The following is a 26,509-nucleotide window of genomic DNA, read 5'->3' on the forward strand; positions in this document are numbered from 1 at the left end:
CCCCATTCCTATAAACATGGTAGAAGTGGATCCACCGATTATGGCCGCTGATCTTGTAGGTAGTGCCCAGTATGCGGACCACTCAATGAAGGAAGGAGTTTCCGTAGGTCAGTACAGTCTGTGTCAGTGCATCAGTGTAGAAGCCTGATAATTGTTGTCTTGTGACTATGCTCTGTTAACAACATGACACATGTTCGTTGCAGTCTCCTTCCCGGTCATTGATAACGCCTCGTATCACAACACTCAGACACGCAAACCTCCGACGTCTTAATCAAAGAAGGACGAAATGAAAGCCTGGCTATTGGAAATAAACGTCCCATTTTGTGACAATGAGTTGAAAATTCAACTGTACGATTTAATCGAAATTAAATAAGACAAAGCACAAGTATTATTAAACCCCATTTAACTTATTTGTGCAGATGTAAAACAATGGGTTGCAAACAAGAACACACCATTTAAAATTAAGGACGTCGAGAATTTGTGTCGCTAGGGATTCGAAGTAATTGGGCAAGAGGAATGGGAGAATGTATGTCAGCATGTGGAAAACTAGAACAAATTTATTATGAACAAAAAGGGATAATCAAAGACGCTATTAAAAGTATTACAATTGAAGATAATGGAGTGGACAGCCGCAGCGGTAGTGAAGACTCGATGTCAGAAATCGATGGTCTGTGAGGAGTGGAAGAATTGGAAGAGGACCGAAGAGTTGTGTAGAAGATAAAATTAACTAACACTCACTGCAGTGTTAATCTTCTAGTGATGTGTAGCGCAGTGAAATCGAAAGCTTTGTAAATCTTCGTCACGTTTCGACACATATGGTGATCCATTGTCCGAGGACAAAGCAGGTCACGCCTGGTCACGCTTTGTCACGCGTGGTCACTAAGTCACGTTTCGGCACGCTTACGTTATGTAACTTAAGGCTCGGTTACTTTGCAATACGTTAGATGAAGTTACGACATGTTAGGTTAGGTTTGGTTAGGTTGGGTTAGGTTAGATTTGGTTGGGTTAGGGTAGGTTAGGTTAGGTTGTTTGCTTAGTGGATTTTGTTAGGTTAGGTAACGTCTTGAAAATTTTTGTGACGTTTTGACACTTATGGCCACAATTCGTCACGCCGTTATAATACGACACGCCTAGTCACGCTTCGTCACGCTTTGTAAATAGTAGTCACGATTCGACTCTTCTGGCCACATCTCATCACGCCGTTATAGTACGTCACGTCTAGTCACGCTTTGTCACGCTTAGACACACTTTTCGAATCTTCATCGTATTTTAACATTTATGGTGACCTGTCGTCGGGTCTTTATAGCAAGTCACGCCTAGTCACGCTCGATCACGCTTGGTCGCGCTTTGTTAATATTCGTCACGTTTGGTAAGTTCTGGCCCGATCTCGCCACGCTGTTACAGTAAGTCAAGCATAGTTATGCTTTGTCACGCTTGGTCATGTTTGGTCCCTTTTGGTCCCGCTTTGTAAATCTTCGTCACGTTTAAACACCTATGGAGATCCCTTATCACGAGGTCAAAGCAGGTCACGCATGGTCACTAAGTCACGTTTCGGCACGCTTAAGTTATGTAACTTAAGACTCGGTTACTTTTTGCTACTTTGCAATACGTTAGATAAAGTTACGACAGGTTAGGTTGGGTTAGGTTAGGTTTCGTTAGGTTAGGTTTGGTTGGGTTAGAGTATGTTAGGTTGTTTGCTTAGTGGATTTTCTTTGGGTAGGTAACGTTTTTAAAATTTGTGTGACGTGTTGACACTTGTGGCCACAATTCGTCACGCCTAGTCACGCATGGTCACGCCTTGTAAATATAAGTCACGATTCGACACTTCTGGCCACATCTCATCACACCGTAAGAGTATGTCACGCTTGAGCACGCTCTGTCACGCTTAGACACACTTTTCAAATCTTCATCGTATATTAACATTTATGGTGACCTGTCGTCATGCCTTTATAGCACGTAACGCCTAGTCACGCTTTGTCACTATTTGTAAATCTTCGTCACGTTTGACACATATGGCGATCACTTGTCACGAGGTCAAAGCAGGTCACGCCTGACCACGCTTGGGCACGCGTGGTCACTAATTCACGCTTCGGCACGCTTACGTTATTTTACGTAAGGCTCGGTTAATTTTGGTTACTTAGAATATGTTACATTAAATTTCGACCTGTTGGGTTATTTTAGAAATGTTCCCTCAGGTAGGGTTCTTAGTCGGTTAATGCACAGCATACACTGCGGCAGCGCTCTATTTCACATCAAGCGCTTGAAACACCATCGCAGGTGATTTTAATAGGGTGTGCAGAACTACGTAGCAAATTAGAAGACATTGAACATTCACATTAAATGTCCACATATATGTTTATTCTGTCTATGACCTGTTTCATATAAATTATGAAAATATCGGTACATTTTCATAGAAGTCGTTTAAATTCCAATTCTTGAACGTTCCTGGTCGGCGATTAGACAGAATACCACTGCGTGTGTGCGTACGTACGTGCGCATGTGTATATGTAGACCCACCACTGTATAACAAATTATATCACCGTAAAGGCGGAGTAAGAAACAGTAGCTTCTGGATGGAAGCAAGTGGTCAGCTTCACGACCCATTAGTGCCCGTTGGATAGGCGTCAGAGTGAGTCCTATAGACTGTCTGGAAACAGTTATGACAAGAAAAAAAAAAACGCGAACATTCAGCTACCTGTCCCTGCCCTCGCCATTTCATCCTCCGTCGTTGTTCAAAGAAGGGTAACATAAAATGCCAGAAACACTAACCAAACTTTCTCGTGGTTTTCCACAGAGCTCGCCCTATTCAGAACGATACCCGGTCGCAACAATGCGTGACGTCGCTCGACTGTGAATGAGAGACATGTCGCGAAACTTGAGCTTGGCTTTATCGTGAAGCCACAAAACAATGGGCGCGCGGCTCCTGTCGTCCAGCTGATATCGTGTGATGTGTTTCCCATATTGCGGCCTTTGCCATGTCATGTTCTTTATGTTACTTCGAAAACAAATCTGAATACATATCACTGGCCGCCTGTCCCCAAACCCCGCGGCCCTCCAGCGTCGTGCGCCTCTCCGTATTTCATTAAATATCACCAAATCATCTCCTTAGTCTCTCAAGGCATAGATACAGGGACTGTGCTATAAGGCCTTGATATCCGTTGTAAATTGGTTACTAGGAAATGCGACGGATACGAAAGTACTGGAAGTTGTGTTAAAATTACAATTCGTTACGGAAACATCATATAACTGAACATCGAACTACTTTTATGGCCAATAGGTACGAACAATCTGACTAATTTTATAACAATTTATTAAATAGGCACACATTCCATGTACAGAGAAAATTTTTAAGAAAATATTTGAAAAATTTTATTAACTAAAATTAAAGTGCAGACGTTAAGGAGTGTGACTCACGCGTCTTCTTGAAAAAAGAAACTAAAGTCGGTCGGATTCTATCCTTCTTTATTTCAGAGACGAATTCCTTGTAGCAGGGAAGACAGTTCCCACCTTTCTAACGAATGCTCGTCATCCGGCTTCAAAATCAGCAATAATGATCAATTTCGCTTCCAAATTCTTGGCTGCTCTTGACCTTTCATCTCTCTTAATTGACTATGCAGACACGGCTATCGATTTTATTGTAAAAACAAGTTAAAAAATTGTCAGTGTACTACTGGCTGGCGAAAAGATGGGAGTGCTGTCGGCAGACAGAAGCGTGCAGCGCGACTACAGGCTCTGTGGGTCATATTTATGAATGCCGAATAATTAAAAATCGACGATAAAGGCAACCGACTACGCATATGAGGACCGACTGGTTCGGAGTGGACGGATAACGAGGGCTTATTCTACCGGAAACAGGCTGTGACCATTTGCTTTAGAAAGTCTCCTACTATTTATGATCATCTTCCCAGCTCATCTAATGTTATGTAAATTTCTGAAGCTGAAACAATGTCTTTACATTATCTAAGAATAAACACTGACACCAATATCATCAGCGCTATAACTGAATCTCACGTGATACGGCGATGAGTATGAAGATGACTGTCCGACCTGATCGTTTATGTACATCAACATTTTCACACGCGGCTTACTTTTTCCCTGATGATGGAGACAGCAAGTTCCTCTGAAATGTCGGTCCATATCTACCAGAATACACGATACAACATCTCAGAAGGCAACATTATTAAAAATAATTTAGTTTCATTAAAACATTACAAAGTTATATCTGCATACACGAATTATAACGACTAAACCTAGAATTCATTAATGCGCGTGATAAAGAAGATATAAAAACTGCACAACAAATAATTTCATTTCATTGCAAACAAATAAAGAGCGATTACATGTCGCTGTCTGTTTAACTCCGTCGCTAGAATGAATACGAATGTGACGACTTGGTAACTCGATCTGGGGGAGTCACTGTTGTAGAGTAGCTGACCAGGGTTTTGTACCCCTTGTGTGTCACATCTATCAACGGGAGCGCATTAGACGCGCGGGTCAGCGGCTGATGAGCAAACATAGCCTGCCGTCCGCCCGCCACTGTGTGTTCATCAAATATAGTCCTCCCCCCACCCCCAACCATAAGTATTGCCAGTGCAAAACAAAATCGAGCAGATCGGGCTGGAGTCCACAGTCCGGCTCACTGTTTGTCAGAACATCATTTTCAGATAAATCTTCTTCACCTATCACATATTAGGTCTTCTGGCGTCCTTCAAGTCAGAAGTAATTTTGTAACTTTATACCCTCCGATATGTAGTATGACTTCTTAGACAGGAGTTCGACCCTCCTCAAGGCCTCTTACCTACACAACCAGGAACAAGCAGTCACACGCCATTAACACAAAAGGAATTCAAAGCCGCAATTCCAGTATTCAATCTCTCGGAAACGTAAGCGCTTTAAACCATGCGATCATTGTAATAGACCGAAAAGTAATGTTAACATAAAGTGAAATTAACAATTTTATACAAAGATTAAGTGTGCCCGCAGCGTTAACTACGGAGTAATTTAACATCGACCGCATTCTTACATACTACAGATCAATAATATTGCAAGACTAGAAACGTTCAATTCACAAGAGCAAAGCATAAACAATTTAATGAAAGTATTAAAATGCGCTAATCTGAGACACTCTGGCTAAGAGTGCCAACACGTAGTTCAGAAATACGCACTAGGAATCATATCTATTTCTTTCATAAATTTTGGTTCAATCTGAAATGAGCAAAATCACCCCAAATCCAAGTCAATATTTCCGCTGGTATAAATATATGTTCATCTTATAAAACGAGATCTAAGGTTTTCAAGGCGGCGGGAATGTGGACTGTGTTCTTTTCTGTCAAAACGTAGTCCTAGGTGGTGTGATGTGTGTAAAATAAAGGATGGTGTCTAGAGCTGCCGATAATAACGAGTTGTGACAAGGCAAGGTCTCCTGTCGGTTGTCTATTATGTACGTACATAATCCAGAATGTCTCTTACCTGGCTGCCTCAGATGGCTGTGTGGGTCCAGCGAAGTCTTTGACATTCCGCCGAGTGTATTTGTTGCATAACCTGCAGGCAAAAAACACAAGTATGCATAAAATAGAGTTAACACTTGGCAAATGACATTCCTGGTGTAATCCAGATTATAAATTCATTTCAAGAACCAAGAAGATTGGAAAGGCATACTCTTTGGTGAACACTGATATTCCTAAGATTTTATTCACGCCAGATCACGTAGGCCGTTATTGTGCTAATGCGATTCGAGATGCACGTCTCGGGCCATTACTGCGCTGTGATCCCAAGTCCCTGTTGCGCTATATGCTAGACATATTGGACGACGAACATTAGCTCTGCACAATTAAAACCAAATTCTCCAGGGATCATGACAGAACCTGTTTCATCAGACGGAAAGGAGGTTGCTCTGACCGACCATGTTTTCACATCCTGTCTTCTGCAGTGAGCTCAATTGATCAGAATGTCAAAATCTACTGCCAGAAACCAGTCAGTCTGACTTCAATAGGAATGCAGCAGGTAGCCCCATAATATACAGGCCGCTAACACGATGTTTTTAATTTTTAGATGACCAAAATATGTAACACAAGTGACAGAATTTAAAAATCCACAAAAAAATGTTAGATAGAAAACTTGAAAGAAAAATAAAACTTTGGATATCTAGGAGCAGATTAAATTACACTGTTAAAATGAGTCTTATGAAAACATGTTAAATAGAACCAACTGGTTCATGATAATGTCACACAGCGGAGTTTAGTGAACACGGAGATAACATGCAGATTCCAAGAAAATTTCTTAACATCTAAGCGACTAAAAGCTGTTTAAGGAACACTATCCTCCACGTAGTAATTCAGTAAGAACGGTAGGTTCGGCACTTAGTAAATCTTAGCAGGTTACAATACCAATTTTTGGTCTCAGAGATTTTTACCCGTGTATACCGCGGTACGCTCAACAGAGCAGAAGCAAGCTAGAATGAAAATGTCAAATAAAAACAAGTGCATGACGACGGCAGGAGCATCTAGGCGCGTCGCGGCGCCGGCCGCAGTGCCAGAATGTCCCCGCCCTTCAGGAAAGGAATCTCTTGTCCTACACTCGGTCGACTGGGCAAGCTAAACAGCGGATCGCGTCCAAGACGCCAAATTTGCGCCCTGAAGTGGGTCTGTGTTTACCAGTTGCAGGGGAGAGGGGAAGATGACGTCAAGTTTAAAGTGCTCCAGTGAGACGAGGGGAACTGCACAAAGCTTTTGTTTTTGTTCTGTGCTTCAGAAGAAGGTTGTGACGCGTGTTACATAACCTGCGTGAACTCATGCTTCAATTTATTCCTCTCCTTCTTTTCTGTCTCTTTATTGCTATCTCTCAATCTTTTCTTTCGACCCTCGACTACACTACCCGGAAGGAAGTTAAGGAGGAAGGAAGGAAGGAAGGAAGGCAGGAACAAGAGAACAAAATGGACAAGTGCATAATAGTTTAGAAATTGCAAAGAATGAAGGCGGAAGAAGACGTTTATGACATCAAAGTGTTTCCAGGATGCAAGTAAAACTGCACGGGCAAGTACAGCTTAAGGCTCGAGAGCAACAGTGCGAGATTAAAGAGCACAGAAACGCAGACTATTCAAAGTACCGAAAACTGTTACTACCGAATGACAAAGTAACAAAAGTACAGAAAGATGAATAATTATTGCTTGAAAATAATAAAAATTCTGCAACCTGACAACGATCAGTGCATCCGTATCCCAACTTACAAACTCACCAAACGCGTTTTCAAAATTTGTTTAGTAGGTTGGAATATGCGGCAGCCAAGCTGACGCTCATTTGCATACCTCCGCCTTATTTTTTTAAAAAAAAGCACGTCTTAAAACTGGCAAGTTTATGGAACATGTGATTGCATTACATTTCCCTTGTCCAACGGATCCTGGACCTCGCGACAGCAATTAGGCCTCAGATAAATTAAGCGGAATGATTCGGAACATATTTTGAAGCGGTACAATTTCGACAAATTTCTTGAATATCAGTGGGCCTACTTGCCACGCGTAGTCTATCTTTTTTATAATATCAAAATAGATTATAGTTAGATTAGAATTAGGGTAGGACAAAGGCTATCCTAACTGAAGTACTCTATTGTTTTCCCCAGTCCCCCCAGACAAATGTCGATATAATACATCGAAAAATTTTGCAACCAATCCATCCCAATTAATTTATAAGCACCACACATAATAACTCACTGCAAAAATCTTCGCGATCAAAACACCGCTGTTAGATTATCGTTCTTGTCGCCATCCTACATACTCGTCAATGTCCATGTCATCGTTACTTTCTTTGGCTGAGTAATTTCGTCCAGTTCTGATTTCTTCTCTTTCTCGTGGCACTACAGCCAGACTCTAAGAAAGCCCACTCCATTACAGAGACAATTTAATTCGTACATGAAACAGGATTCCCTGGATGAGGATCAGATCATGACAAGGCCTTTTATCTCCATACGACAACAAAGAAAACTTGTACATAAATCCGACCACTGAGCGGGATTCAACCCCCAATCCCAGTGTGTAAGGCAGCACAGTCACTGGAAATGGCGCTTAATTGGGTTACTCTAACACAGCATAGTTAGCCGCCCAAATTAGTGATTTACTTTGCATTTGGAAGCATGGATCCTACATGTACACATGCATAAACTATGATAATATTCCTCATGTTGTTTTCGAGATTGAACCCTATAATATTTCATTATATGATGTAGACTAATTCTCATCGTTTTAGAGTGAGTAATACTTGACAAATGTGTAATGTTCTCTAAACTGAGTGGACAACCGCAAGGTTGCAGACCGCAATAAGGAGGTTGGACAACAATTTCAATGCTACACACTTAATAAACTTAAATACTGACATTGCACTGCCTTGCTGACTCTCCTTATATGATCCAGGTTCACGCAAATATTAGTATACAAGTACATAACAAGTATTTTGTGGACCTCAAAAACTTTCATATAAGAATATTATGTCTCAGTCATTGCCAAGAATGTATTTTGAATGCTTAAATATCTTGGACCTTAAAATCAATTAATGTCAATAAAGCTCAAATATGGTGATACTCATATAGCAAAGGTCAAAAGACTAAAATAATTTAGACGTATATACGTGTAAGCAGCCTATAATTAGGTCCATAAGAAGTCGCTAAAACGTAAAATATTCTGGAAACCAGACTTTAACTGGAAGTCTGACATAGAAGAATGCTGTTCGATGTCTGTGAATTTCGAACACATGTGCATAATACAAACATTCCACTTAAAGTGGATTCATATGAAAACATAAACAGATTAAAAAAGAATAATTCAATTGTGCTTTCACGCAAAAACAACTAACACCCAAACGTTTAATTTAAACCAAACCAAAAACGAATATGAATTGACCAAATTTAGTAGGTGTACCAAACTGAGTTTTATCTAAATCGGTTCAGTAGTTTGGGCGCTGTTACTTAAGGGCAATCTCACAACTATTAAAAAAAATTGTAAACTATTGCTAAATGTGAATAAACGCATTTGATTCAGAATGTCGCAGATTCCGGTTAAGAAACAATGTTTCAAATAAGGAATATAGAAATCAATTCGGCGGGAATATAGCTGGACATATTTAACACCAAAACACATAACTATTCCGTATGTATATTAATTCCAGATAAAAGAGACGTAGGCGTTCCAAAATGGTGAAACAAATCATAGCGTTCCTAAACCGCGACAGGAGACAGAACAGAAGCAAATTTAACAAGTTCCGAGTGAATTTCCCCGATGTCTAGCAGTGACAGCGGAATCTGGGCACGGCATGTGGTCTGGGTTGGAGGGTATGATGTACCGGCGTTCTCTTGAACAAATCCAATCTCGCGGTGGCAGTGATGATAGCAAAAGAGAAGCAGGGAACACAGAGAAAGGGATTTTTTTGTGTATATGTGCTTGCCACTTTGTGATGACGATGCCTTGTGTGCGTCGTGACGCCTCAAGCGTCATCAGCGTCGCTTTGATACAGTGCGAAAGAGACGGCGAGTAACTGAGATAGAGCGGTGGTGGGGTGGGTGTGGGGAGGTGCTTGCCAGAGGCGTTTTGCGCTTTGCTGTACAGTTGGAGGGGGAGGGGGGAGACAGTGATAAGCTAAGTTCACACTTTGTGTTCACTCAGCTAGTGTTTGTTTGCAAAATGCCCATGGCTCTCTTCTCTTCCAGCAGAAACACGCTCTTTGATCCCGTGATCGCTGGAGCTTGCACTAATTTGTGCAGCGCACCAACTGTCGAAAGGCTTATCTACCACTACACGACATGTAAGTTACCCCACCATGTGGAAACTTATTTGGAGCTGGTCATTCGGAAAGGAAGTTAGTTATCTGAGCCTCTCTCTCTCAGGTATTGCAGACATTTAACAGTGATTCAAACGCCCGTTTTCCTATTCTTATTTTCAAATAGTCCCTGATATTGGTTGCTCAGTCCCAGCATCGTCTGTGTGGCGTTTGTGGTCGGAAAAGTGGACTTGCCAGGCATCGTTCCATGTCATCGCAACTAAGGTGTTCGACAGGCTCGACCAGCCAGCATTACAATACTACTTCAGTCTTTACACGGTTGAAGACTGCCCTGCCTCATAGAAGTGGAAGCTAAAGGCAACAAGGTACAGTCTGTTCACCAAGCATCACGCCATGAAACCACAGTATTTTCAGACATTACATCCGAACAGACTAAGACCTCAAACAGCAGATCCTTTACTAAGTACAAGGAAGAAGAAACAGCATATAAAAGAAGTAAAGATCTACATAAAGAGGCGAGAAAACGCAGAAAGAAAGAAAGAAGAAAGATAGTAAGCGTAACAAATTTATCAGTTTTTGTGTTTTGTATTTCCAGAGAATTTTCCCATCACTCCTTCCTTCCCTCTTCTTTAACTAATCGTCGATCGGCTTTGTGTCTGTTCATCTGTCCGTACGTTTCGTCCCACTATCTGTTCATTCACTCGATTATCCAGCCAACGACAGGTTATTTCTGCATCGTGGTGTCGGTTTTGAAGTCGCTTAAATTGAACGGGAGGCAACAAAGCGTAGTACTACAAGCATTTTGTTGAATGGGCTGCTTTGAAAGCAATCAGAAAGAGGGGAATCCCCCCGCAACACATCAGCAAGTTACGCTTACTCTTATTATTATTATTATTATTATTATTATTCTGTTCTCGACATGGGGCACATAGCTTTATGTTCTACTAAGCGTAAGGATAACACAAAACTGAACTATCGGCAGAAAGTGCGTGAGGCCTCAGAAAAGTTATCATTATTTCAACAGGGACTAACATATTGGCAGAATACAAGCAGACAGGATCCCTAAAATAACAAACGCGTAGGTTCACAGAGGAAAGAGGGGTAGGAATATCTTGGAGTAGATACAGAAAAACTGTAGGCTTCAGAGCACTCAATTTGTCATCAGAAAAGTATAACGATGCTGTCGTGACGGTATATTTATAAAAAGCAATCTCGAATGGCTAGTACAAAACGTCTGTTGGGAATGGAATCTCAATCGTACAGCCTTCAGTCAATCACTTACAGAGTGAGCAAACCCTGCTCTTCAGCCACACTGGTTCGGACACAAAGAATTACATTACGGTTATGTAGACCAGAGCGTGGGCGTTGAGGAATATTTCGGGGGGTCTTCCCAAAATATAAGCTATTATGACATTTTACAAATTATTATAAGCCTCTAATGGTGCCACACTGCATCCTCACAGCGGTTCTACATTTGAGGTACGTCTTTCATAGGGGATGAAACGTGAAACTGCGCTCAAATGTTTACCTGCGTGAGAATAGGCAAGGTAAAATGTTTACTTGGAAAACGACAAAGTGACACACACGTAGAGAATAATTTCTCTCAAAAAAGAAAATATTATTCGCACATTATTAAGGAATTCGTGAAACAGGGGCTAATAAAATTTCTGGAACCACAATGGATCCCCTAGTTATCGTTTTCCACATATCATATTTTTAACTGCTTTTCATATTCAAATCATTCCCTTATTCTACATAAAAACATTTCTATCTTACTTTCGAAATTGACCGAAGCTGTGTTTAAACATAAGCACAAACTTAAAAGTTCTTAAAACTAAAATAGCTCATTTTAAACCACTGACACCCTCAGAGATAACAAGTGAGACTTTTACAGCAGCAGCTGCGCTCTGTGGACCAACAAAATAAAACAAAAATAACCTCAGTTTCAAACAAAGCAAGCGAACTGAAAGCTGATAAGAGAGAATGCTTCCATTATGAATAAATGGCGGGGAAGGGGCACAGCGATGGTTTAATTAGGTCCATAAACAAAGTATCGCTTAATGGGCATTTTGGATACTAAGGGCAGTGGCGCGAATAAGGACCTCAGGAAATAAAAATGTGTCATTTATTTACACTGACACGTCACACTGTAAAGCATCTCGGTATAAGACCACAGTTTGCAATCACAGTAAAACTGTTTATTCGTCTATCTTTTTAATTACTGATATAAGATTTCAAAATGTTGAAAGAGCTGAATGAGGCACACGTCGCTCGCGGTCTTAAGCAGACAGCGGGTTCGAGTACAGAGCAGGGCATGGTTATTTGGGTTATAATCCTCAAAATTATGGATTATGCATTGTATTAATCACAATCCTAAAATACGGCTTAAGAGTTTTGAGGAATGACTGATACGATTGACAGCAACCGAAACCCAACAGAAAAGCTGTGACTCAACACTGCAGTCGACTGTACTCAGAATGAAAATTATAAGCTCCTCGTTATATATTTTCTCTCTTATTCTTTTCATCAGAGTTTTATTGCATAACACTCATATGTTCCCCTACTCACACAAAACACCACGTAGCATCTTTATTCTTCTGAAGTGTCTATTTTATTCTTTGGATTTTAGATAAGACACGGAGGAATTAATGATTCTGAACCTACTACGAAAAACAAAATACGGAAACAGCGCACTACGGCCTCTTGTCTGAGCACAGTGCTGCTAGACAGCAATCAGTGTTTTAACACTTACAAACCTATTAACAGTGTTAGGCGTACGAAGAAAGAGGGGAGCTGCTTGCAGCCGCTCGGGACCTGTAGTGGTGGTGCAATTGAAATGAGTTCCATGGGAATTAGTATCAGGATTCGAAGGGTGTGACACAGAGGGTCGTGATTCCGTAATTAGCGGCTAGGCAGGGAGCAAACTGTAGTCTCTATTATCTCCATTATACGGTCAGATAGGGATCCGATCTTACAGTGCAGCGGGGGTTTAGACTAGAGCATTGCTTTATGGCAACAGACAGCCAAACATAGTAACTGACTAACAAGTTGAGAGTTCGGATAGTGCACAACCATGTTAACAAACAACTGAACTCGATGCGTGGGACAGTGGAGAGGCCACCACATTTACAGAGAAAGTACCTGAAAATAGAAAACAAAATTTTGGAAAGAACTTACGGGCCTTTAAATGATCCAGCCTTAACAGGTGGATTTAAGAAACCGTTGAGTAATAATTGTATAAATTAATTATGTAAGTCATCTGTCTGTTTATAATTCCCATTATTATAAATTTCCATGCCACAATAATTGCCAAAGTAATTCTTAATTACTGGTTAATTCTTACGATTTATAAAATTATTCTTGCAAAATGTTTAGTATGTTCATGATTCATCTTAACTAGCGATGTGACAAGTCGGTTTTGGTGGTGAACTGGATGAAGGAATCAAATGAAAGCAAATATAAAATTCGCCTGGTCGCTGTGCTTTTGTTTTGTAATTTAAAGAACACAAGCCGAATGTATTCGAAAGTCTATCGTTATATAACAACTGGTTCGAAATTATACATACACAACTTCAGCTCTGGGAGGAAGTTTCTTGAAGGTAAATCCGCTAAACCTGATAAGAGAAGGCACAGTTATGTGTTCACACCTCCATGTAGCTTAACCAACTAAATCTAAGCAACTTCCCAACTAATTATCTTACATAAGGATCTGGTCCAATTTAGTCGTGTAGAACATGAATATGGAAGCAATATTCTTCCGAAACGTCGGCCATTTCTTCCAGTACTACAGCCAACAAGGCCATATTTAATAAGAATCTTCCTGTCGGTATGTGTGCGGGAAGAAATCCATAACTGATTTGTCGGTCAGGGTTCGGTGTTATACGCGTTAGACTTACTTTATTTCGCTTGTAGAGGGCACTGAACTGTGGAACCGTGAAACTTGGGTTAGACATACAGCATAATAAAATCAGAACGTGAAAGCAAACATTTCTGCCTATAAAGCTCTGGAAGGTGGAGATGCTGGAGGTCCTCTTTCGGTCAACATAAGAAACAACTGGGAAAAAACTGATTCCTAGTTTCCTTTACAAATTTTTACAAAGGCTAGTAGAAATCATACAATAATAATGATGTAAATTTGAAGCACTTGTTAATTTATGTCATTACTACGGGATATTTATCACACATAACGACACAATTTGCCTCCTCTGTTATGTATGTAATATTTAATACAGAATTTTCAGAAATATTTAATACTATCCCCAGCGGCAAACTTCTACCAGGCTACACGACGCCACATCCAGGACGACAGCAGTGTTCATGCCGTGAGAACAGGAAATTTCACCTTCACATTTTACCAAACTTTCAATCTGGTGAATATTTAAAGAAATACAAAGAAGAATTTAACACTCAAAGCACTATGGCATCTGTAGTGTTATTAGTTCTACAACAAAAGATTTTTATTTGCTAAAAATATACTTCAAAACCGATGAGGCAGGCCTACGCGAATTCGCTCAGAACGTATTAAGAGTACAGTTTCCGAATAAGAATCGACTTAACACAGGAAATTTGGGACACACCAAGACAAACATTGCTCACAAATACAACATACAGAGATGATAATACTCCCCTTTGAAGCAGGCGAAGTGAAGGTTGTTACACTACAGGAGAGAGAGAAATGCATGGTTCCGAATTTCCCAGTTCTCATCTGGTTATTTCACATCGGTAGGCAAAGAAGTCCCGGCCAAGATCAAACGCCGCCCCAATAAATCGGATCAAGCGCCCCGACGAGCAAACCATTATTATCGTGCACCGTCTAAATATTGTTGCCTGATGACGGGAGGACGTGTAATAATGTTTAGAACAGCGGTTTGTAAACAGGAGACCGTGTGTCTCAGATCGAAACGGGAATGGAAACAAGCACTTCAATGGTGAATTCACATAAGCTGCAAGTTCGAATTCGATTTTTGTGATTCTGCAACACAAATACATTTGTTGAAAAGGTGATCGCACTACACACTGCATGAAGATGAACTATTTTTCCCGCTGAACCTCGACAAATATTCGCTACACGGAGAAATACTTCACAATATTTTGTCACGTGCCAAGTTTTTGTACGACATGCCTTTTTCAGAAAACAGTCGTGTTTCATAATTTTATTGTACAGTTAACACCAAGTTTAATGCAACTACATTCGATGGTTTCGGAAATGAAACATAGGGTCTTACAGACATATTCATATTTTTACTAGTGCGCAAAAAACCTCATAGAAATAGCCTAACATACTTACTTCACCACACATAATGGTTGAGCCCTCTTCACTTGATAATTAGCATCTTTTCTGCTTCTGCATTTCCTTGTGTTTAATTATGACGTATTGTTTTTTCTCGAGAGGATCAATCAACAGAACGCGTGCTTTGTTGCTTAGCGACGGGAAACGCGCATTTTCCTTGGGAGGAGAACGTAATGTAAACGGCGGATGAGCAATTACCACGACATTACCGCACTCTGTATTGCTGTAGCCCATTCCAATTTAGTTTTCCGTGAGCCAAGTTTACCCCTACCCCTTGATTTCTACAGCTGCGAGCGAGATTAGTTTAGGATGCTAAAGAAAATTGTATTGCCTATCGCTACTGCTGGAGAAAACTAGGTTTTGGACAAATTGACTCATGTTGGACCATGTTTCCGACATTGCAAGAAACAGGAAATTTGCCCCGGCGTACCCTGGATGGGAAGGGGGCGGGAGAGGTTTCCGCCGGGCCCCAATACTCATCTCCGCCGGTAGCTCCTTTTCATTTGGGTTAGAGAGTAGCGCATCGAAATCTATCCTTAGCTGGGATTCTTGCTCGATAAGAGTCGCAACTGCTTCATTACGTAAGCTTACCATTTTGACGGCTTTACTAATTATATCCCAAAACTGTTTTCATGATTGGTTTGGTTTATCTATAACGATGCATACTAAATTTCAAAATTTCCTAATATACCAACCTGCTTGCATATCTGTCTATCAACGTGTGTACTGATCTAGTTTTGGTTCTCTTTGCCTATTACTCAACAATTTGTACAACTATAATTGTTTACTTCAAATTCTGTCCAGTAGTCTAGCCCATTGTCAAAATAGGCTTACATTCAGTACTGAAATACGACCCTGTAAATACTGAGTTGTCAAACTGCATAAGTGTCATTCAGCACCAACACTACGATAACAGAACACAAATTTCCGATATCGCTACTAAAGCCCGCCGTTCTACGCAATCCTGAGTCAGTTCCATCCACCTAACATCCACGTTAATGTTATCCTTTTGTTTCATTGGTTTTCCAGCGTAAGTTTAATTCAGTACTACAACATACTGACATCTTCATGAAAACAGGTGTCTGAAAAAACAGGTATAATTATTATTTAACTTTGTAGGTTGGCTTGCGGGTGCGTAGGTTGAAGGTTGTTGCTTGATTAGTTGGTTCGTTGTTCGTTTAATTTCTTTCTCGCCTTTTAGGGTAACTTACTAAGAACTGAGATGACACTAAATTACACAAACAAGTGAATCACGAGAAAATCTATCCCACTGTTTTGCCAACGATTAATCACAAAGGAATCGGAACTGGGTGGAAAATGCAGACCTCTGTTTGTCAACTAGCCATCGGATTCTCTGTAGATTCTGTAAATTTTATCAAAAGGGAAAACCAACAGTTTGTGCATGTTTGTAATTAGTATTCCTCAGAGTCAATTATTCTCACGCACGCGCAATGACGCATTTGTTGCGAGCTGCGAACTTCGTTAACCCCCCCACCCACCCACCCTATCCCGCAATATACAGGAATTTCCTGCACAACACTAATCAGGAAAAACTCCACTCTCTGACAAAAATTATTTTAAAATTGAATTCCTGGGGGCAGCCGATGAACCACTCGACTTGTCAGCATACAAATGCAGTCGACTGATAACATTACAGGACACTTGTGCACGCAAAAATGTAATCCTGAAATTCATCGGACGGAGAGTACATTTCAAAAGGACGACTCGCACTGATGATGAAGGCATAAAGTACTTCTGAAACACTGGCCAATTTCTACGAGACTACACGGCACAACATTCCAGAAGTGGCGGCGTGAAGATTGGCGTCGCGACGCTCCACGGCAGATGTAGAACGTCGTGTCCTAAGCCATCCAAATGCTCTTCTTCGCTTAATATGACGTCTTTCTGCGTTGCCGCTGTCATAACTGTTGCACATTGTGCTCCGAGACTTCTGTTGGTGTCGCGACGCTTTGTGTCCACTTGCGAGCATCATGCCTTATGCCATTCCGAGTCGCATGCTATGTGTCGGTTTTCCGGCGCCCTGTCGGATCGCGATTAGTTTACCCTACGCATGGTTACTAATGTCAGCGTCAAAGAAATCAGCGTCGCAACAATGCTCGTCGGTTTGCAAATGCAGCACCCTGCCGCTTTCAGAGGCGTTGATTGGCGTAGTTTGGTGTTCTAAGTCGGCGTCGCGATGCACGGCGTTTGTTTTCCACAGTCGTGTCTTGTGACTTCCCTGGACCCATGTTCGGAAAAAGATAGAAAACTACGTCGGAGTTTTGACAATACGCGTCGCAATGCTCTCCGTCGTTTTGCCAGCGTCGTGTCTCGTAGCTTTCCAGGCTCATGTTCGCTACCGATGGCATGCTGAAACGGCGTCGCTTTGCTAGTGTCACCCCTTGCTTCTCTAGTGTCATAAACATCGAGTCGGCTTCGCGACAACAGACGTCACGACACTCGGCGTCGATTTGCCTGTGTCTTGTTTTTTACCTTTATTAAGCTCATGAATGCTGTATGTTGCATCCTTGGTCAACGTCTCCAAGCTCGGAGTTGGTTTGTGTGTATCCTGTCCTCTCAAGTCTCGATGATCCTCTTGATCTGGCTTGGAAGTCGGCGTTGCGACAGTAGGTGTCGCAACGCTTAGCGCCGGTTCGAAAATGTCGTGTCTTAGGGCATCCCAATGCTCATCTACTCTACATACACGGACTCACTCGTCTTCGTTGGTTTATCAGCCTCGTGTCTTGTGACATTCATAGGTTCATCTGCGCAAAAGACGGCATCATGTGTCGGGATGACGAGTATCGTTGGACCTCTCCTCGTGTATTCGTATGAGTCACGATGTCCTCCCGAGTGTCAGGTATCGCTGAATATTATAGAAAAAATTATCCCTAAACCCAAAACTTTCACCAATACTTGAACCCAGTAGAGTTATCGGGTTTGTAACATTAAATCCTGTAATCTCCTCTGGGAAACGAACAAATCTCCGCTTGGCGAGCTTCTTCTCTTGTGCTTAGATTCGGTGTACATAAAAATTCCTCTTCAGGACTCTAAAATAAATAAATAAATAAATAAATCCGTGGCGTAACAGCCCTCTGAGAGCCAAAGCCGACTAGCTGGCTGCTGGCCTCACGTTCACATGCCTAAGGAGAGGTGAACGATCTTCCAACCAGATATAGGGTGACGTGTGGTCAGCATGACGAACCCCCAGCCACTGCTAGTTTTCCGTCAGAACTCGAACCTGGGATAAATTTCAGTGTTGTGGAGGTGGTTTCTATAATATGCTCTTCGACTTTGGTCTTCACTGGGAATCGAACCCGGGATAATTTTCGGGGCCTGGTCTTGGTTTCTGCAATCTCCTCTTTGAAACAAACGACTTTACTCTACGTGCGACTCTTTTATCGTGCTTTGTTTCCTAGTTACGGGAAACACCCTCAGAGAGAATCGAACTCAGAATACTTTTGTTTTCCGAAGTTTTGACCCTTATGTAATCTCTTCACTGTCTCAAAAAATACGCACACCAAGTTTGGTGCAAATCGGCTAGTTCGTTCTAGAGCTATAAGGGAACAAGCACATAAACCTATTATTTCAACGTGTCATGAAAGGTTCTTTATTCTAGTTTCGACTTTAAGTTTAAATTCAGTTTGAGATTATCCTTAGAAGCGGGACGAGGGCGTTTTTCGACCATTTCTTAAATTAAATCAGGTAAGGCGTTAGTAGAGTTACAGATGAATTACCCTACCTTGTGTCTGTGATGCGCTGTGGGAGCTCCATGATCCCTTGTACGATGTGTCTGGAAACAGAAAACAAAGATAATTAGAAAAGTGTCTGTTACTTCTATGTGACAGGTTTCTAAATTGTTCATTGTTTAGTTCCGAAAGCAGGAAATTCTTAACGCCATAATGATAAATTTTGTCTACACATCATTTAAAAATTCTGGTAGCACTGCCCAGAAAACATATACCTCACCTGCGTTACAAAGATTAGGAAAATCATAGCTTATTCTGTGAACGAAACGAGATAACCTCTTCTGGGATGTTACGGTGTGTAGTTTCGTAAAAGTTTACCGAAGTTTCAGAGGTGATCATCGCCCTTATGATGGAGAAACAAGCGTCTCTGATATTTTATTCAAGACAACCATAAAATGAACAGAAGAAGTTCATAAGCTCACATTTTTAAGTTATAACATAAGGTAAACTGGAGCAAACTGGAAGAGATGATACATTTAATATTAAATTAATAAGCGGAGCGCATATAAAATTCCGCAATAATTCTATAATGAATTTAAACATAATTAATATCTGCTGTACCACAATTTATAAACTGGCCTGTCTTTAAAGGCAATGAATTTGCAATTTGGAGGAATGTGCTTTGTGTTGAGATAATAACAAACACGTGTATTTAAGAAATTTAGTAAGGGCGGACGGCAAGAAATTAAAAAAAAAGAAAACATAACGAACCATTCAAACGTATACGTGGAACAGTTTAAACACTTTGGGGGAAAAATTTCCAGAACTGCGAATTTGAAATTGTACAAAATATTAGGAAATCCGGCGATAAAATCAAAAGACAGACAAGGATATAGGGTACAGAGGCGGAAAATGTCAAATTTAATTCCTTAGTTGGATAGATCTATATACAGTTAGATAAAACAAACAACACTAAATTGCACGAGAAACTTGTGGTTGATAGCACACTTCAAGAGACTAGCATACTAACTATATGATGAGGTGGAAAGGTCATGTAGATGGACTGGGTGAAGGCAAGTGGCCGACAGTAGGACGGAATTATAAACGCATAGATAAAAAGAAAATTGGAAAAACAGATATAACAGACGCTGAAAATAGGACAATTGAGGCCGGTACAGGTGTTAAGGTGGTTAAAATTAAAATTCGAAAGAATAAGATAAAATAATACTAATATTCATATTAAGTATTCAACTCCAAATTTTATGGAAAAATAACGAAGAAATCAGTGTGCTCTGAAAGATACTAATTTTACATTTTTACCGGCAAATAACATGGAGAAATTGGTGAAAGTTCCGGTTCTGCTGAGGTAGTCAGCCGATGTCTTGATGTCCAACATGGTTTACTGTGACGGCATAGGCCCAAAGTTTAAACTGCAATGTCACGTGGTCTTACACTTCAACTGACACACATAATTTACTGACACTGTGGACAATGTACCCATTTTGTTCACTTTTGTTCACTCTTTAAAACACGACAGGCATGGTCCTGACGACTGTGGTGTTTGATGAAATGTTTCAAGAAACTAGATTCTTGAAGCGTTTCAAGACAAACCTGGTTTGTAAACTGGTTCGTTGAATTAACAGACTCAAAAGTGTGTTAGTATCTAATGCTGAGTTATTCCGTTTAGTACTGTGTACTGAACTTTACTTCGAGCGACAACGTGAAAAATCAGAGTTGGAATACCAAGCGAACAAACAGGAGCGCAGCTAATTACAGGACGCGACTGTCGTCTGACTCGACAAACCACTTTCTCTTCCTCTCTTTGCCAACTGTTTCCGACACGACTGCTAATGTTCCGGTAGCTGTGCTCCAGGTTACCGTCCTCCGGAGGTGTCACCTCGCACCGGAGTTTTCCGGTTAACGCACGCAGATCAAGTTCCCCACTCGCGGATGGATATGAGCTGATGGATAGCCGGGGTGGTTTTGCTGTTTTCTCTCACTGGAAGGGTTGATACAACGCACAAGATGGGGGCGGAGCTACAAGGAGAGTTCAGATCGATGACGACCAATCACAATGCAGCACCGTACTGCGTCATTCGCCAACCCCTCCTCTGTTTAGGCCTTCTTTCTCTCTCTCTCTCTCTCTCTTTCAGTCATCAGTGTTCATGATGGGAGTTGAAGAAAGGACGTGAAGAGGGGGACAAAAAGTGGCACCAAACACGCGTGAATGTTATGGAGATAGACTTTTCTTCGTGTGGGGCTTTGAAAAGATACGAAGCCTCCGACATCGATCGCAGACACAGACAGGGAAGAGTTGGCCTAATGTCGCACAACTTTACTCTGCATCTTTCGGCAAATAATGGTTCCAAGTTTCACAATTTGTCTGGAAGGCGAACAGAAATGACGTTTATTAATTGTGGCTGGAAAATAACTGAATGTATGGGGAAAAAAACAGCCTGAAGGAATTTCAAAACAGGGCAACGAGGAAAATATTTTCACCGAAGTGTAATAGTGACTGAAAAATTAAGATTAAACGGAAGATATATTACAATCTTCAGTCTTAGATGAATATTATTAGGATAACTGAAGAAGTAAGTTTCAGATAACCTTGGCAACGAAACTCAGAGTTTTGGAAAAGTAACCTCAGCATAACAGGCTACAACGGAAGCCAAAACAACCTTGGATAGCCTGTATGGAAACAACATATTTTTCAAAGAGTAAGAGAAATTATCCTAAAGGGAGTCAGGTACCGGGGCTCTGTGATAAAGACAATGCACCTTCGAGTTCCATAGGAGGAGAATACGCCTAACTACTGAACGGTCAAATAACAAGACTTTATGGACAGATGGTTAGTTTGCGCGATACTTGGTTATGCCTATGCAGTCTAATTGGGCCAACAGATATCCCACAAAATTTTAAATAAATGTTTATACGTAGACTTAAGACATCAAGCCAAAGGTAGTAAATAAATATGACTATTTGTGCTTTAAATTTATTACTATTAAGTCTTCTTACAAATTATTTATTTAAGGAACGCAGTATATTTTCTCTGAGTAGTATATTTTAGCTACTTTTCTCATCTGTAATAAGTGTTGCGTCTATGAATGCGTACTGAAACCGACACACTTTATATAACTTGTTCGTACCATTATAGTACTTTCTCCGAGAAACAATTACGTTCGGATGGGTAACATTGTTGGTACTTAAAGTACGGATAATCCAAGATTCTCTTCTGTTTATAGTTCCCGCTGTGCCCAAACAATGAAACACTCTTCACTCCTAACAAGCTGTTGTGTATCTGTAACAAAAGTCAGATTGTCTCCACGCAGGGGTTGTGTTTTCGGGTAGCGTGGCAACCCTAGTTATGGGTCGACCCCCCACCGCTGGGAAGTGATACACGACACCCCGTCTGCCCACCCCTATCGATACTTCGGGGTAACGGTGGTTCGGAACATTCTTTATCGCGATTCACTCCTCTGTTACTCGATCCATGAGTTGATTAATGTTTACGACTGGCAATTTTATTTCTTCATTCATGTTACGACACTGTACATGGGAGAATGACTATGAAAAGATGAATCGTGTGGGATGCGGAAGGAAGCGGTAGTGATGTAACCTATTCGGTAATCTCAGCATTTGCCTGAAGGGACTCAAATCTAAAATCTCAGTAAACAATGCCAGCCAGCCTCCGGGCTGAAAACAAGCTCAGAGCCTTCTGGCTGCGGAACAATACTGATACCCATTACACTACGATATTCCAAGGAAAGGAAACTCAGTCAATGAACGGGTTAAGAAATATTTCTAAGGACCAGTCCGTTCCCCCATTAAAATCTCACGTTCGATCTCCTGCAACAGCAAAGCTCATTACCCACAAATAAAACACTGCGAGATTTTAATTAAATTAGTTCTTTTCAAAATTATTAACCAAACCTGAAAACATAAGATTCTGATTTATTGACAAACAGGCCTACGAGGCCGAGAACAGAACACTACAACCTATTTGTGTGCGGATTACGTTAAGCTTCCAACATTCGAGCTTACAACACAATCCCGACACTGGAAGTGACTGATGGAAAGCTGTCCCCGGGTTTCAGTTCAAGACCATCCAAGTACCAGAGAAAGTACGGATGCTTGACACCGTCCGTCTGTCCGCTAAGTGATGCTTTGTGTAGCCACGTGTTTTATTTAACGCTGCAGTTCATCAATTGAACGCTAGAGGGAGGCCATGCGTTCCACGATCGAGTGCACCGCGTGTGAACGCAGTTGACTTCCAAATGAACAGCAACTGCTCATAAAAGGACGCCACGCGGTCGGCAATTGTCGCATTTCCTAGGAGATATCATGCACTCCAACAAACAGATTGTCAGTCAATAGCCCTCACCCCCAGACAGTACTCAGTGACAAAGTATCTTCGCTGACATCAAGTGAATGCTTCTACCAGACACTAGATGAACAAACGCATTTAACAGAAATCTGTGTAGCGTGGATTAAAAAGCATGGACAATTGTCATGTGATCCTCTCACTGAAATGGGATGTCTTATAGATGCGGAAAAGCACAGAATGTATCTTTGACATTACAATTTTTAAGAATATAATTTTAGAGTAAACAATAAACATAAATGCCTATGTGGACTGCGGAGTCCCTTTGAGGCGTTTGTTATTGCTAGAGTAAAAGTAATCAAGTTTCAGTGTTATCTATGTTCTATAAATACCTCCATGCTACTGGTGTTAGGTTTACTTTAATAGGTGATGACCATTCGATCTTACATTCAAGAAAACAGAAGGTTCATTTGCGTATTCATTGTGCTCTACTTGAATCCAGGGCTTTCACACCCTGTTTCTCTGGGGTCAGCCTTGATATTACTTCGTTTAGTGACAGCACCAGTATCGACGTCGCGGGCGAGAAGAACTCTCGGGGTATTACATCACGCAGTTCTCCATGTTAATATGCATTCTTTGCCCCCCCCCCCCCCCAAAAAAAAAAACTTATGGAGAAAAGAGTACTGTCTGTCTAATCGCCCGTTTGTATGTATCCGAAAACTTCTCAGAAACGAATTCCAGTGTAATTTCGTACTAAACGTCTCCGAAAAGGTTTCATTTTTGTCGGTATGGTCTCAAATCAAAACAATTTAAAATTTAGAATTGTCTTAGAAACGATAAAAAAATTTAAAGGTATATACTTCATAAATTGAAACAAAATTAAAATCCTTATCTTGCATCTGGTTACTCTTCAACACAAAGGTCCGAAACTCAGAAACTAGACAGTGCAGACAGATACAAGCGGTTGTTCTAATGACACTACATACTTTTCTTTATTCTGTAGGGTTTTTGAAACCCTCAGACGAGGGAACTGTGAAAACGTCTCCGAGCTGTTTCCCGACAAGACACATAGCCTGCGCCTGTATGAACCAGCAACGAAGATAATATTTGTGCATGGCAGTAATAGGAACTGAAATGAAGTTGCGATAGATCTGCTGGCTTTCCAGCACTGTTCATCAAAAGATGGTCCGAGAACCGCTCACTGTCCGCCGTGTAATTTTACGTCAGTCCGTAATTTTCAGTAGGCAACATATTGTAAATTCACATTTCTACAGTTCTAAAATATTATTAATTTATATCCAGGTAATGAATATTTAATATGAATAAACTGACAAATAAATCCCCTGCAGACGGTGAAATCCAGTCAAACCATGGACGGCCTACCTATGACACAAATAATACAAATTTGTACCTCATGTAACTACATCAACTGCTCAAGAGGAATTCGGTGTCGACACTGGCGTGACAGTAATCTTTTCGGTGTGGTTCGTAATCCAGTAGCAAATTTGTATCATTTGCCACTGCATCGTGCCTGAGCGGATTTCTTTCTCCCTGCGGGAGGCAAGTGTTCAATTGTTTCTGGTATTTATATTATTATTACGTTGATACTGCGAGAAAAGGGGGGGAGGGAGATGAGATCGGCGTCTCCTCCGTATCTCGCCTCCACCCTTCGTCTCATTTCCTCCTTGCGCCGTCTGCACCAGCCAGCTCAAAACCCGCTGCTCGATATTAATTTTAAATTAAAGGATAAGGTAATGTGACGTAACACGTCAGCGCTTCCAGACTGCACATTCTGTCACGGCTCCACACACTACAGTTATCCGCCCTTCTATCTCACATTTTAAGACAAAGTTCAACTTTTATTTTACTTGGATTTGCGTTTAATATTTGATCCGTTGATTAGCTTCTCGGGCGAAATGAAAACAAGAAAAGATTTTCGTTATCTACAAAACGATTTCTCTTTATTATAGACTAGTGTTTTGAATGAAGAATTGTGAAAGAGCAAGTTAACTGCGTAGCACAAATCAAGCACATTTAATATTATTTGACAAAGACGATTCGGAGACAAGCAACAACGAGCGTACATGCAAATTTGTGGCGTAAATTCAGCCTAAATATGCCAGCTATGTTCAAAGTTCAGTTCGAACTTCATCCAATTTTAAGGCCAACGTGATGGTGATATGTTGCGGTTTCCCTCAGTACATCAGGTGAAGGCTGGGATAGTGCCTTCAAATAAGCCACGGCGACTTTCTTCCGTGTGCTTTCCTATACAATTTGTACCAATCGCCCCATCACTTCACACCTTGTAGCACATTTAACGGATTTGTCAGCTGTTATTTTATTCTGCTTTATGGTACGGTGCTTTATGGACACACGCCTCCGGGTATATCTCTGCGCGTATACTTCTGGACAAAAGTCACGACCTGCGATTAAAAGCGTCATTTTCTTTATAGTATACATGTTTTCGCTAAATAAATTAACGTACTGTGTCATTAATAATTAATATTTATCTTGAGACAGGAATCATAAGAAACTTACAACTTCAATGACCGAAATGAACGAAATTACGCCCTGACGCCACGTTGTGTGCTGACGTCCGACACAGGGGAACCCCCATTCGCTGACAGAACCATTCATGCCGCCTTCAGCAAACTGGCAACATCGCGACCCCGAAACCGGAAGTGTCGCTATGGCAACCCCACATCGATTTAGAGGGAGAAAAGCGGAACCCAGAAATTTACAATCTCTGGTCTCTCTCTCTTTCTCTGCGTAAGCCTCCTTGATACGAAGTATCATTCTTCTGTTATATGAAGATAATGAAATTAAGTTATGGGACATACTATCCTCGTATCTGCAGTTATTCACATTCTCTGCGACCAGCTGTAGGTGAATATTTAATGCTCCTAATCCTACGGTCTTTTCAGAATAAAGATATCAGCGCACAAACAAACTTTAGGAGTTCAAAATGGCACAACAAGGACACACCAGCAGTTATTTCCAGTTAAACAACAGACAATTACATAATTTCATTTTATTGACAGCTATAAAGTAGCGCATTTCTTTGGTTGTAACAATATCGTGACATTCATATTAATTTGTTTTTTCGTCTCTTATATCAAGTACGCCAATCGTTCCGATGGTACGATAAGTTCCATGTACAGATAAGTATAAAACCGTTTTCCACCCTTGTCGTCCTTAGTTTAATTACCAAAATAAAATAAAATGTCTTCTTTTGTTTGTACATCTCCATGACTGGTGGAAATTACACATGGTTACCTCAAACCGTCAAAAGATGGCACCACAGTTATTATTATTATTATGAATCAATTGTTATTGTTATTATTATTATTATTATTAACACCAAAGATGGTAAGAGCGGAAGTATTCAGTGTTCTTGAACAAGAAACAAATGATGTAACAAGCAATGGGTTAAAACATTTATAATATG

The 26,509-nt window shown here is 40.9% G+C and overlaps 1 protein-coding gene across 4 annotated transcripts in view; it reads right to left on the minus strand.

Annotated features, from left to right (window-relative positions):
* Ets65A (DNA-binding protein D-ETS-3) overlaps positions 1-26,509 on the minus strand; it is a 149,072-nt gene that overhangs the window by 33,605 nt on the left and 88,958 nt on the right. For 3 of the 4 annotated variants that reach the window (XR_015534565.1, XM_087346598.1, XM_087346599.1), the window contains 2 exons: positions 18,794-18,844; positions 5,470-5,541 (listed from right to left, as the gene is read on the minus strand). Coding sequence is in view for 3 of the 4 variants with exons in the window: in XM_087346598.1 (XP_087202724.1) it covers positions 5,470-5,541; positions 18,794-18,844 (123 nt within the window). In the remaining variant the exon portion in view is untranslated. Of the gene's footprint in view, positions 1-5,469; positions 5,542-18,793; positions 18,845-20,060; positions 20,718-26,509 lie in introns of those variants that run through there. The other variant, XM_087346600.1, reaches the window with a different exon arrangement.

This window comes from Zootermopsis nevadensis, unplaced genomic scaffold (genome assembly GCF_977971745.1).
Source record: "Zootermopsis nevadensis isolate Lab colony 2312 unplaced genomic scaffold, Znev_1.0 Znev_ptg000010l, whole genome shotgun sequence".
NCBI lineage: Eukaryota > Metazoa > Arthropoda > Insecta > Blattodea > Termopsidae > Zootermopsis > Zootermopsis nevadensis.